The 11,834-nt window shown below is 30.3% G+C and overlaps 2 protein-coding genes across 2 annotated transcripts; both read right to left on the reverse strand.

The window, feature by feature from the left end:
• Positions 1-3,279: 3,279 nt before the first annotated feature.
• On the reverse strand, positions 3,280-5,252 carry bai (transmembrane emp24 domain-containing protein bai). Its single transcript, XM_011497926.1, has 5 exons — positions 5,035-5,252; positions 4,646-4,775; positions 4,480-4,553; positions 3,780-3,906; positions 3,280-3,690 (listed from the first exon to the last, which is right to left on the reverse strand). Exons 1-5 carry the CDS (start codon positions 5,209-5,211, stop codon positions 3,569-3,571), a joined length of 630 nt encoding a protein of 209 aa, XP_011496228.1. The 5' UTR covers positions 5,212-5,252; the 3' UTR covers positions 3,280-3,568.
• Positions 5,253-6,087: 835 nt separating this feature from the next.
• On the reverse strand, positions 6,088-9,696 carry nab (NGFI-A-binding protein homolog). Its single transcript, XM_011498234.1, has 9 exons — positions 9,575-9,696; positions 8,929-9,066; positions 8,104-8,771; positions 7,770-8,029; positions 7,511-7,688; positions 6,833-6,984; positions 6,548-6,758; positions 6,394-6,516; positions 6,088-6,313 (listed from the first exon to the last, which is right to left on the reverse strand). Exons 1-9 carry the CDS (start codon positions 9,660-9,662, stop codon positions 6,182-6,184), a joined length of 1,950 nt encoding a protein of 649 aa, XP_011496536.1. The 5' UTR covers positions 9,663-9,696; the 3' UTR covers positions 6,088-6,181.
• Between the last annotated feature and the right edge of the window lie 2,138 nt (positions 9,697-11,834).

An 11,834-nucleotide genomic window follows, 5' to 3' on the forward strand; every position in this document is an offset into this window, starting at 1 on the left:
TACGTTTACCAGTTTAATAATATATATATATATATATATTTATATATATATGTATATGCAATAATTTTAATCGTATAATTACACAAAACTACTTGTTTAGATCAAATATTACAAATGCATACAAACTATGCATGGAAAACTGCTGGACAAGGGGCGAGGTCCGTCCTTTTTTATGCTTATCAATTTTTTTACGTACTGACAGGCTACCTTGCAGCATTGTTAGCGCCAAATTTAAAGAACTTCGTTTAATAAAAATTGTTTCATTATCAGTAATTTCTAATATATTTATATTAAAAGCTCTCAACAATTATTTGCTTACTTTGCAGTGAGTTATTTTTTATTGTTAGCTCCTTAAAATGCGTTCTTTAAATTAAAAAATCTATATTTGTAATATTATTATAAAATAATACAAAAAGATAATAGTTTTTAATGGACGCATTTTCCATGATTTTCTATAATAATGAAAATTAGTATTCAATGTTATATAAATTCTTATTCCAGAAATATAAGTTTTCATTTTTTTATAATATTATCATTGAATAAAATTTTCATTTGTTTACAAATAAAAATTTATGAAAAACGAAATGAAAATTGCCTAAAAAAGAACAAAATAAGTATTTAATTTCTTAACTTATCTTATAATTTAATATTAAATCTAATTCAAATTATGTTTATAAAAGAAAATAACATTTCAATTATATTTTAAAAAATACAATTTATTTATTATTGTAATCTAATCAGGTTCAATACATTTAATACTTAAATGAAAACTAATACGTTAAGCTTTTAACAATTGAATAAATTTTAAGTATTGCTATCCGATCTTTATTATATTACTTACAACAAACATCAGGTTCCATCATGCAATAAATATAATTGGAATATCTGAAAAAAAGCATTAAGGGTTATCAATTTTACAAAATTAATTCTAGATCATATAAAACTTCTTTTAAACATAAATTATTTTTCCAAAATTTTTTACAATAGTAAAAAAATAGTACTTTTAAAAATAATTTAAATACTAAAATATATAATATTTTAATAATACTATTTGTACTATAATTAAAAAAAAAACAATTTTTGTTCAAGCATACAAAAGTAAAGTAAATAAATTGTGTATGTAAATAATATTATTATAGTAAACAAAACCGACAGTTTACTTTAAAATTTTATATAAAGGCAAATTGAAATAGAATTAAAGTGGAACTAAAATAAAATTTAAATAATTTAAATATTTAAAAAGCAATATTTTCATTTATTTGTATATTGTATATTAATAAATATTTTTATGGATAAATAGTATTTTGTCTTCATTTTATCCTAATAAATTCATCCAAATTTTTTAAAATTAATTATAAAAATATATTATAAGTTAATTAATTATACAGTTTGTATATTCTCTTAATTTTTCAAAAAAGGTAAAAATTTTAAATAAATACTTTAAAACTTGGATTTCATTTATGTTGAATAATCTCCATAAAGACCAGCTACTGATGTTAACCATAAATCTACTTTTTTTATTAACAAACCATTTATAAAAAAACTTTATTAAAATAATATGAATTTAGACAGGGTTAAGACTATTGTTATGTATGTACTACATAGTTTTTGTCTAATTCTAAAAAATTAAGGATATATTCATATAATATCAAAATAAATATATTTTACTTTACTAATTAATATGACTTTGATTACTTTTACGTATAGTATGTTCAATATATTATTAAAATGTTTAAAAAATTTTAAATATATTTATTATAATACATATTATTTTGTACTATTGTCAATGTATATACATCTTAAATTAAATTTATAAATACTTGTTCTTTATTTATAATTTCAATAGGAATAAGACATTTCATAAATTTTATATTTTTAGCCTTGACAAAATTTGTGTTGACATGGATATAAGTCAAATAATTTAGCTATTCCAATTCCAATAGATACTGTAAAAAAAATTGTATATAAATACTTCATAAATTTTAGTTTTACTAAGTGGTTTTCAAAAACTTACGTCCACCAATGCTTTTCATACATTTTTTTGAAATCTTTTTTTGACAGTACTTAGCATTAAAAATTATATAAAGTCCTGCACTAATAACAGTAGAGACGCTTATAAACTTACAAGCTAAACATTGTTCATTTGCATTAGTCAGCTCTGCCATTATTTTTAAAGCAATAAATCTATTAGTAAATAATATAAGTAGTTAGTATAAACTATATATATATATATATATGTGTGTGTGTGTGTGTGTATATTATACTTACAGCAAATTATAATTTAGTCATTTACAAAATTTCATATGTACAAACTTGATAATGAACTTTGCATACTCTTATAGGTTAAGATTTCTATTATATTGAATTCGCATTTGTATCTTTTATAGATTGCGTATTCGCATCAAAGTCGACGAAATTTTAAAATATGTAAAAATAAAGATATTAACAATTTCCATTAATATATATCCAATACTACTTTATTGTATAACTCAATATATCATACCACAATGAAAAAAATAAAGATTATAATGTAAATAATTTTGAATATATTTAAATCAATAATTGTAATCCTTAAATTTATTTTAGATCAAATAATTGTACACATAAATATACTTAAAAATTTATAAATGTACGTCTTATTTTATTCACAAAATAAAACAAATTAGTTATATAATTAAAAAACTATTTTACAATCATTTATATATATTATAACCTAACTTTAATCAAGAAATATGAATGATACATTTGTTATATTTATTATATAGTTACAAATTAGTTGAATTCCATACAAAGCAATTTTTGAACTAAAAATAATCACTTTCTTATACTACTTTAATTGTTTAGGATCAAATGTTAAATTATATCACAATTCTTTTTTAATATACAAATTAATTTTATATAACAAAATTAATTAAATGCTTTAAAATATTACATGCACTCCTTTATAAATAAAAAAAAGTTAATTTTAAGAAAAATAATTAAGAATGTTTAGATATTTTCAATAATTATTATTTCTACATCTAATAATATAACACACTACGGAAGAAAAATATTTCAGTATACTATTAGTAATACCATATTCATTCTACCAATAATATAAGCATAAACAATCATGTATAGCCATTTTTATTTTATTATTAACAAAATGTTTAGTCAAATGTATATAATATACTACTAATGTGTAGAATTAAAAAAACACAAAATACAATATTTTTTTAACAAATGTATTCGCTCATAACTTTAAAAAATAAACAAAAATACAATTACTGCTATACAAACTAGGTTCGTCTGAAGTTGAAGTAATTTAAATTACTGTACAAGTTTGTATCTTATTTTCAACAATTTACTTAAGATACTACATCATATAAAAAGTGATTGCATGGACTATTTTTGAAAAAACAAATTCATTTAATGCGTAAATCTGCTATTATTGAATTTTGTTCAGATTTTTGCAAATATAATCACTTCATTGATTTATATTACATAATTCATTATGAAATAACCAACAGTCAACCAAGTTTTTCAATACTTGGGCACAGCTCCAGTTAATTACAATATGTGATAAGAATTATTCAATAAGTTTTTTTGCTCTGAAAAAACGCCTTAAATAAAAGACTTGCCAAGTAGCTAAACATAGTAGACACAGCATCGAAAATATACTAAAGTAAAGAACACGAGAATTTGTAGCTTCTGCAATTAGAAAAAGAAATTTATTAAAATAAAATATTTTTATTAAAAATACCATAATTACAATTTACTATTTAAAATTTTTTATTTACCATTTGTGTCTCTCATTTCTTCCTCATTTTTACGCATCCTAGCAAAATCTTGTACTATCGCTTCAGATAGATCTTCTAAGCGTTTTAATTCAACTTCAATAGGTTTAAGCTTAGCTGCTTCCCCAATCTGACATATAAATATTATAATTGTAAGCATATAATTAATTTATATTTTATGAATATGTAATTTCAACACGAATTTAAAATCCGAACTAAATTTAAAGATTACTTAAAATGAAAATATTTTATTTTAACCATATTTAATAAATTTATTTTTATAATTTAAATATTTTTCAATATAATAGACAAAATTCATTTAAAAGGAAATTTTGAAAGCAAATAAAATAATGAAAAATTATATAGCTTATTGGAATTTTACAAGAAATATTTTAATTAAAAAAGGTAGATTCTTGAATAACAAAAAAAATGAAATTTATAATGCTTGTAAAGGAATATTTTACTAGATCTTTTAAATATATTCCAACATGTTTAATGATATCACTAATACAGATTATGACTCTCTTTATTCATAGAGCTTAAACACAGACTTAATGAAGATAAATGAAGCATGGCACAATATTTATACAAAGTACAATACAAATTATTGTATAATATTAAAACTTGTGTAACAAATTACATTACAATAAATTTACCAAGATATGTTCCTCTTAATTTTTCTTAATAAAAATAAAGTACTTACACCTTCATAACTTTTAGCTTCAATGCCTTTTTTAACATTCAATAAAACTTCTTGATTCAAACCATGTATTGTGTCTTTAATTAAAAACATATTTTTATGTATTAATTAATTGCTATGTGACTAAATTATAAAATATAACAGGTTTACATAAAATTATAATACATACTATGAGGCACATGAGATATAAAACAAATCTCAAAAGTATCATATGTTTCAGTTACAAATGAAAATTTAGATAACTTCCCTTGCTGTACGTCATTTTTCTGTGCTAAAATATGTCCTTTAGAATCTGTAGTCTATAAAATTATTAATATAATATTTAATAATTTGAAATAATTTAAATGTACAAAAAGTTATGATCTCTAAAATATGTATAGAATTACAGAGCTTATGATTTTCATGGATTATATGTATTGTATGTTTAATAAAACTTTCAAACATTATTAATGATTAAATGTTTGAAAAATGTGATAAATGGATTATATATAGAAAACATATTGTAGGTTATCATGTATAACCTAAAAAACAAAATATTTATCAAGGATGTATATTTACCACAAAATCAACTTTTTGACCAGAAGCAATTGAAACTTCGTATTCGCCACTAACTAAAACATTTCCTTGGATTTCTTCTTTTAAACACTTATGTCCATTAGGTTCCATAAACCACATAATACATTCTGCATAAGTAGTGAGTAGAATTAAGCCAACAATTATAAATTGAATGTTCATTGTGATTTTTTAATGCAAGTTCAAATTAATTGATATAATTAATTTTTCAAAGTACCGTTACTTTAATTATAACTAGTTTTTAAAGTTAAGTATTATAAATATCTAACACACTATCATCAACATTGCGATGAGGTGGCAAACTGAAATATTGTCTGGAATTGTAGATTATAGCGTTGTAGTCATGTAGGTATTCTATCGATGCTGCTACGTCACATCCGGATTTTTAACTACATACAGAAATTGCAGGGATTCTCATTACAACCGACAATTGTTCATTGTGACTGCCGTAATTAGGATTTTAAATGTTTAGATTTACGAAGTTGATTTAATTATTATACGTGACTTATTATTTAAATATCTTATATAAAAATATTTTCTATGAAATTATATATTTCTAAAAAAAATTTTGATAGGTTATCAAATTTTTTCTGTTAGAAATCATAAAATTATGATTATTTACCTTTTAATAAATATAGTAACAAAATAAAATATAGATGATATTAATAAATCATGAAAAAATTTAGATTATGATTGATAAAATAAGATAAATTAAATGTATGAATTTATTATATATTTGATTGTTTATATGTTTATTAGTGTCATTTTTAGTGTTAATATTTTTAGTTATTATATTTGATTAAGGATTGTTGAAAATCATAAAACAATATAAAATGAAAATAAAATTAAAAAATGATATGAAAGTAGATGAATTTCCTTTAAGCGAGTAATTTATAAAGATACATTTTAATTTTTACTTTTTCAATTTACAAAGGAAGATAAGGAATTGAAGAAGTATTCATAGTAATGATAGTTTTAATTAACAAACATTTTACTTTTCAAAAGTATATTTACATTTGAATTATTTATATTGCAATAAATCGCAGGTATATAATAAAATGTTTATACTTTAAAGAATAAAGCTTATAATTCTCAAATAAAGCTCAGATTGTAAAAGCTAAAACCATTTAGTTCAGTCTCTTCTATCGCGCAGTGGAATTTCTTCTTTGATTGGTTGTTCTTTTGTGATTGCATTTGGTTGATTACGATTCATCAAAGCAGGATTAGCAACTGCTATGATATTATCTCCACAAGAGGCAATAACCTGAAAAAAATATAATTCATGTTAAATAATTCAAAAAATTTTTTTGTCTTATGTAAAAGTCTCCCTTTTTTAATCTTTACCTTCAAATTAAAGTCATTTTCTTTATCTATCGTGCAGGATTCGTCTTCTTCAATAACAATTCTACTCTGCGTACTCTGCATATAATAAATAAAATAATTTAATATCCAGATACAATGGTTGCATGGCAACAAGTATAACTTCTCAATAACTTACATGAACTAATGATCCAGGGGTTGATGTGTCGTCGTCGCAATCGTTGCCTTGACCGTCGTCTGTGTCGACACCGAAATTATCGCATTCGTCGTCGTTGCAGTCATCCCAGTCTTCATCAAAAGAAGAATAACAGCCATCCGAATCTTCAAGTTCCTCGACGATCCCGTCGAGTACTATGTGACTATTATCACTACAGGAATTCCAAATGGGACTAAAATTATAATTTAATAATTATAAAATAAATATTTTGTGAAACTAGTAAAATACTTATAAAAATATATAAACCTTGACATAGATTTATGATTGATTTTGGATGGTCGGCGTCGTCGCTGACGCTTTCGGTGTCGATTCTGATGCACTTGTATTGAATTGCTATCAGAGTCTATACCTATTATACCACGATTATAATTGGTGTACCTCAATCGTGTAGCTTCCGCCTAGAACAGGGATGTATCTGCTACAAACCGTATCGAGCAATAAATGGAAATAGAAAAAAAAATTATAAGTAAGCATTACAAAATCAAACGTTAGTCTATAGAAATAAGAACCTCGAAAAATCTCATGCGTTTCATTTAATTACAATTGATATAAATAAATATATAAATTACTCTGCCACCACATATTCCATACATAAGGTAATGTAACTACCGGTGTACATGCATACGTAAAAAGCCTTTTTCCAATATTTATCCGAAATTTAAGCATCGCCATGCATAAAGCGTAGTCATAAGGATCACGCAGTTAAAGCAAGAAAAGCTCTAGCTTGCATACTTGACCTTTTTAGAGATCCTCAAGATCGGCCCCGCGTCAGATTACGTTGTTAACGGGTTGAAGGTATTCGGCGCGAGTGTGATGCACTGTTAGTAAATGCTGCGTAGCGTGCAACACGCTTGCGATTAGGCGATATCGATAATGCGATTAATGGTCCCGCGAAATTTACTTAAGCGGTCGTGGCTGGCTAACCTGCTGCTGGTTCACCTCTACATTATTTCCTGCGTCCCTCATGGTCTCGTCCTCGCAACGCATATCAAGCTTACGCCGCTTGGCTATGTCCGACGTTGTTGTCGAAGTCTCATCACCACCAGACAGTTCGCTGTCCCCATTCTCCCTTGATGACATCATTCGGGGTGACGCGTTCAACCTATCGTATATGTTTACGGGGTTACGGGTTTCTACAGCTGAAGTAGTGAATAAATACATCTTACAGTTATCATTTACTTACGTTGAGTGCAGCAAACTCTTAGTATAATGATGACCTGAGTCGCGCACTACGCGCCTTGCCAAGGGAAAAAGTTCGTCCCTTCTGGTTAATAATGCTGGTACGAAGCGACAAATTTGGGCCGCAGCTTCGTTTACCGATACTTCGTGAAGTGTAAGGGGCTTCTCCGGCTTCCTCTTGCAATCGAAGCGCCCATAAATGGCGGCATACTTCCGGATTTCTTCCATCCTACGAGGATCGTTGTCCGACATCGCCATCACCATCTGCACATAAAAGAAAAAGAATAACCACATGTGACTCTAGATTCGCTCAAGGTAATTCGATATTTTCAACTAACTTCAAGATTTTTGCATATTTTCTTCTTAATACCACTTTGTGGCTTAGGATTAAGGGGTCTGAGTGTTGCTGCAAGTCTTTCCGCAGCGTCTGCCAGGCGCTGAACCTGTGGTTCTAGAAGCACGGGCGAGGGCTGGAGGCTTGTAGTTGGGCTGGAAGGTGCGATTGCAAGAGTGGAGTTACTTCCGGGACTTGGAGTTGTCCCTTGACTACCACAAGAACTTGATTCGTAGTTACCGACTTGCGTAACTCCAGGGCTATGCGGAAGGTTTGAAGCTAGCGCCTCATTCGGTATTTGATAGGACGGAGTGATGGCTGGAGGACTAGGGCTCTTACGTCGTTGGACGGAACAGCAGTTCGATGTTGTCTGAAACTGACTAAGGAGCTGGGAAGCAGCAGGTTGAGCCACCGATCCGGTTGAACCGATACCAATTACCGGAGGTACGTGAAGCTGCTTAGTGACCGTACCCTGAGTGACGATCGAACTTAGCGCCGCGGTCGGGGCGCTTGAGCTTAGATTAGATACTGAAGTCGCCGTGGCCTGAATTTGTTGTCGCGTATTAGGGCTGTAGCTGCCAATACATGGGAAAGCTGAGGAGCCGGAGGACTTCGCATTAGAAGAGGTCGTGCCGACTGTGGGTGGCATCATTACAGGCGCCTGAAACATTGCTGCAAGGAATGCGATTACAATATGAATAAAATGCAATAAAACCCACTTGCTGAAATAGACATTGAATAATTTCGCATGAAGATTAATTTATTCAAAGTCATTAAAAACCTGGTTGAAAAGCAATGTTTTTGGATGGTAACGGGAAATTCGAGTTACCGGGATTGGTCAGCCATTCCTGAAGAGCTTTTTGCAAGCGGCGTACGTGCAGAGGTTTACTGGCCATACCGACCAATGCCATTATTTCTAAAAATTCTTCTTCACCAGCATCGCAGAGCTGCTGTACATCGTCACCACCTGTATATATATATAGCAATATAATTTATTAAATATTATAAAAATTATTAATCAAATTAATATCAGATTTTTATTTAGCATTATAATAGATACATAATCAAACTTTGTTTTCATTGATTCATTTGTGTTTCTAAGAATAAAAAAATGAAAGAATAAATTGTCAATATTGCAGTTTATTCTATCCTATTTAAAAACAATAATAAAATAATTTATCAGTTTTTAATATTTACTACTTGTTTAATCAAAATAACTTAAAGTTTTTATGTTTATGAAATTAAAATATTAATTTGAAATGAAATTTTAAGGAACATTGATTTTAAAGATATCTGTGAGTTATAGTAAAGGCAAATGCTTATAATTAATTTGTACACCCTTACATTAAGCAATCTTTTGCGTATATACCGGGAAAAATTTTAATAACGATCATATACATGACCAATGGATGGAAAGATTGAGTACCATCGCCCCTCGTTTAAGTTCATTATTTTGCAAATCCATTGACGCTTACCCATTTCCAAAAGCGTATCATAGTAGGTGAGCAGTGAGGCGCGTTGCATAACTCGGTACAGCTGTAATTCGGCTTCATTCTGAGGCATGGACGTCTGTACCACTGCATTGTCCAGAAGAGAGCAAAGCAACAAAACAAAAGAAAAACAGGAAGGTATTAGTCGTGTCGCTAATACGATAGGAAATATACAATTAAAACTTTTTTTCCATTTGCTTTGATCGACGAGGGTGGGGATAACGAGGGACTATAGTAAAAAGTTGGCACACAATATGTGAGCGTTAAATAAATTTTGTTGAAAATTTGTTCGTGCCGTGTCCCTTGCTCCTATTGCACGACTCTTGTACAGCTTCACATATAAAGAATTGCACTGGAATAAAAAGAGGTCCTGCGTAAGCGGACAGCCGATTAGTTGTTGCAAATTTCGCAGAACTGAAGGGAAAAAGTTGCGCGTGCACACACGTACAAGCAAAGATCGCGTATAAATTAATAGGCTGTATGGAAGCCAACTTATAAGCGGTGGTACGCGTTCAAGAGAGAGAGAGAGAGAGAGAGAGAGACCAATAAAAGACAACGAAAAGGAGGAACGAAGTCAGTAAAAAGAAGGATCAGTTTGCGAATCGAAAAAACTGACCGTCGGCTCTTATTACACGCGGGACTACCGCGAACCTTATGTTGCTCTTTCTCTCTCACTCCCTCTCGTTATTTCTTATTCTTTCTTTTCGTTCTGTCTCCTCCTATTCATCTTCTCTCTTCTGCAGTCTCTCACGCATTGCAGAAGTTATTAAAATACGGCGTACCAGAGATACAAGGCCTATCGTGATGTAGTTACTTATGCTCTACTCACATTCTTATATACGCTTTGATGTATACTCATTTGCAGTCTATACATTATTAACAAGCTATTCAATAACTTACTTTATATGATGAAAAAGAAATATGTATCATTATATTATACGTATCTTTATTTTATTTTATTAGCAATTTAATTTTGATAAGAAGCTTCAGAAACACAATAATAGAGAAAAATAACATTTTTCGATAAAAAGCATGTGTATGAAGTCCTCAGAAAATTCATGAAAAAAAGTTACGAAACAAAAATGGAAATGAAAAGGATTATATACAAACCGATAATTAGTTTATTATAACTAAATGATAAAGAAGGATTGTAGCCGGATATTAAGAGGAGCTTTTGTGCTTGCGAGAATAATGAATTCGTGATGTCGATGGGACAACTAGTGTGATGAGTACACAGGTGGGGAGAGAAAAAAACAAGAGTCAGTTAACGCAAAAGTTAGCGATGTACGGAGGCTGCAAGTCACTGGACTTGACGATGACAACAAGGAGGACATCGTAGACAACTACGATGGTGACTACAACAAGGATGGGAACGAGGAAAGTACGGTTTTTGTCTAGAAGATAATAGCAGCGTAAAACAGGACAATGGGTGAGAAAGAGAGAGGAAGAAACGCGAGGTAAATAGGACTCTCGGTTAAGTCGGAACGAGAAAAGGATCGAGCGAAAGAAGCGTAGAAGAACTCATTTCTTTGTGTCCATGATACTCGACGTAGTCGGAGCGCGTTCTCGTTGGCCATATACAAAAACGAGTCTAGTTTCTTAGTTGAGGCGGCAGCGGCGACGTCGTGGCGGCGGGCGGGCAGCGGTTAGTATTTTACTTTTTGCAACCATTGTAATCAAGGAAGGGTTAGGCGAGTTTTTGTCCGGTAGCCTCCCTACGAGTGAACAAAACCAGGCATCCCAGGCAGATGGACTGAGTCGCCGATGGATCGCTCCAGCACGCGGATACGCTCTTTTTCAGCAGAGACCACGCGCCCCTTTTTTTCTTGGGCCCGCTCGGCATTTCTGCCCCGGCTCCTGTACATGGGGTTGGGGTTGCGGAATAGTGGTGGGGTGGTAGGGCGGCGGGCGGCTTAGTTAGGAACAGGGTAGGAGAGTGAGCGCGCAATGCCATTGGGCCTGCCGTCTGCCCGGCCCCTTATACGTTACCCCTAGTCCGACCCAAAAAATGGCTGCAGCTTGCACACTGAATTTTTCGTCATTCGCACTCCGCACCAACCCTTGTGTCAAAACCCCGTGCCAAACTTTATGCCAACCCCTCTGACCGCTTTATTTCTCCTCATTTTTCTCATACTACCGAAGTTTAACGTGCGAGCCATTATATGTTTTTCTACTTACCGAAACGCAATAGAAGAAGGACAGAAGGAGATGTGAGCCAGTAAAGAAAAAAGCTCCTTTGATATTG

Source organism: Ceratosolen solmsi, unplaced genomic scaffold (assembly GCF_000503995.2).
Source record: "Ceratosolen solmsi marchali unplaced genomic scaffold, CerSol_1.0 scaffold14, whole genome shotgun sequence".
In the NCBI taxonomy this organism is placed as follows: Eukaryota; Metazoa; Arthropoda; class Insecta; order Hymenoptera; family Agaonidae; genus Ceratosolen; species Ceratosolen solmsi.

Bases quoted from the DNA above. Each gene is read 5' to 3' on its own strand.
- bai (XM_011497926.1), bottom strand. From the start codon at position 5,211: ATGAACATTCAATTTATAATTGTTGGCTTAATTCTACTCACTACTTAT. The intron at 4,554-4,645 runs GTATGTATTATA...TTTTAATTAAAG, and splicing joins TATATCTCATGTGCCTCATA to ACACAATACATGGTTTGAAT. The intron at 3,691-3,779 runs GTAAATAAAAAA...TTCTAATTGCAG, and splicing joins AGAAATGAGAGACACAAATG to AAGCTACAAATTCTCGTGTT.
- nab (XM_011498234.1), bottom strand. From the start codon at position 9,662: ATGCCTCAGAATGAAGCCGAATTACAGCTGTACCGAGTTATGCAACGC. The intron at 8,772-8,928 runs GTAACTCGAATT...CATTCCTTGCAG, and splicing joins GGAATGGCTGACCAATCCCG to CAATGTTTCAGGCGCCTGTA. The intron at 8,030-8,103 runs GTTAGTTGAAAA...TTTTATGTGCAG, and splicing joins AAATATGCAAAAATCTTGAA to ATGGTGATGGCGATGTCGGA.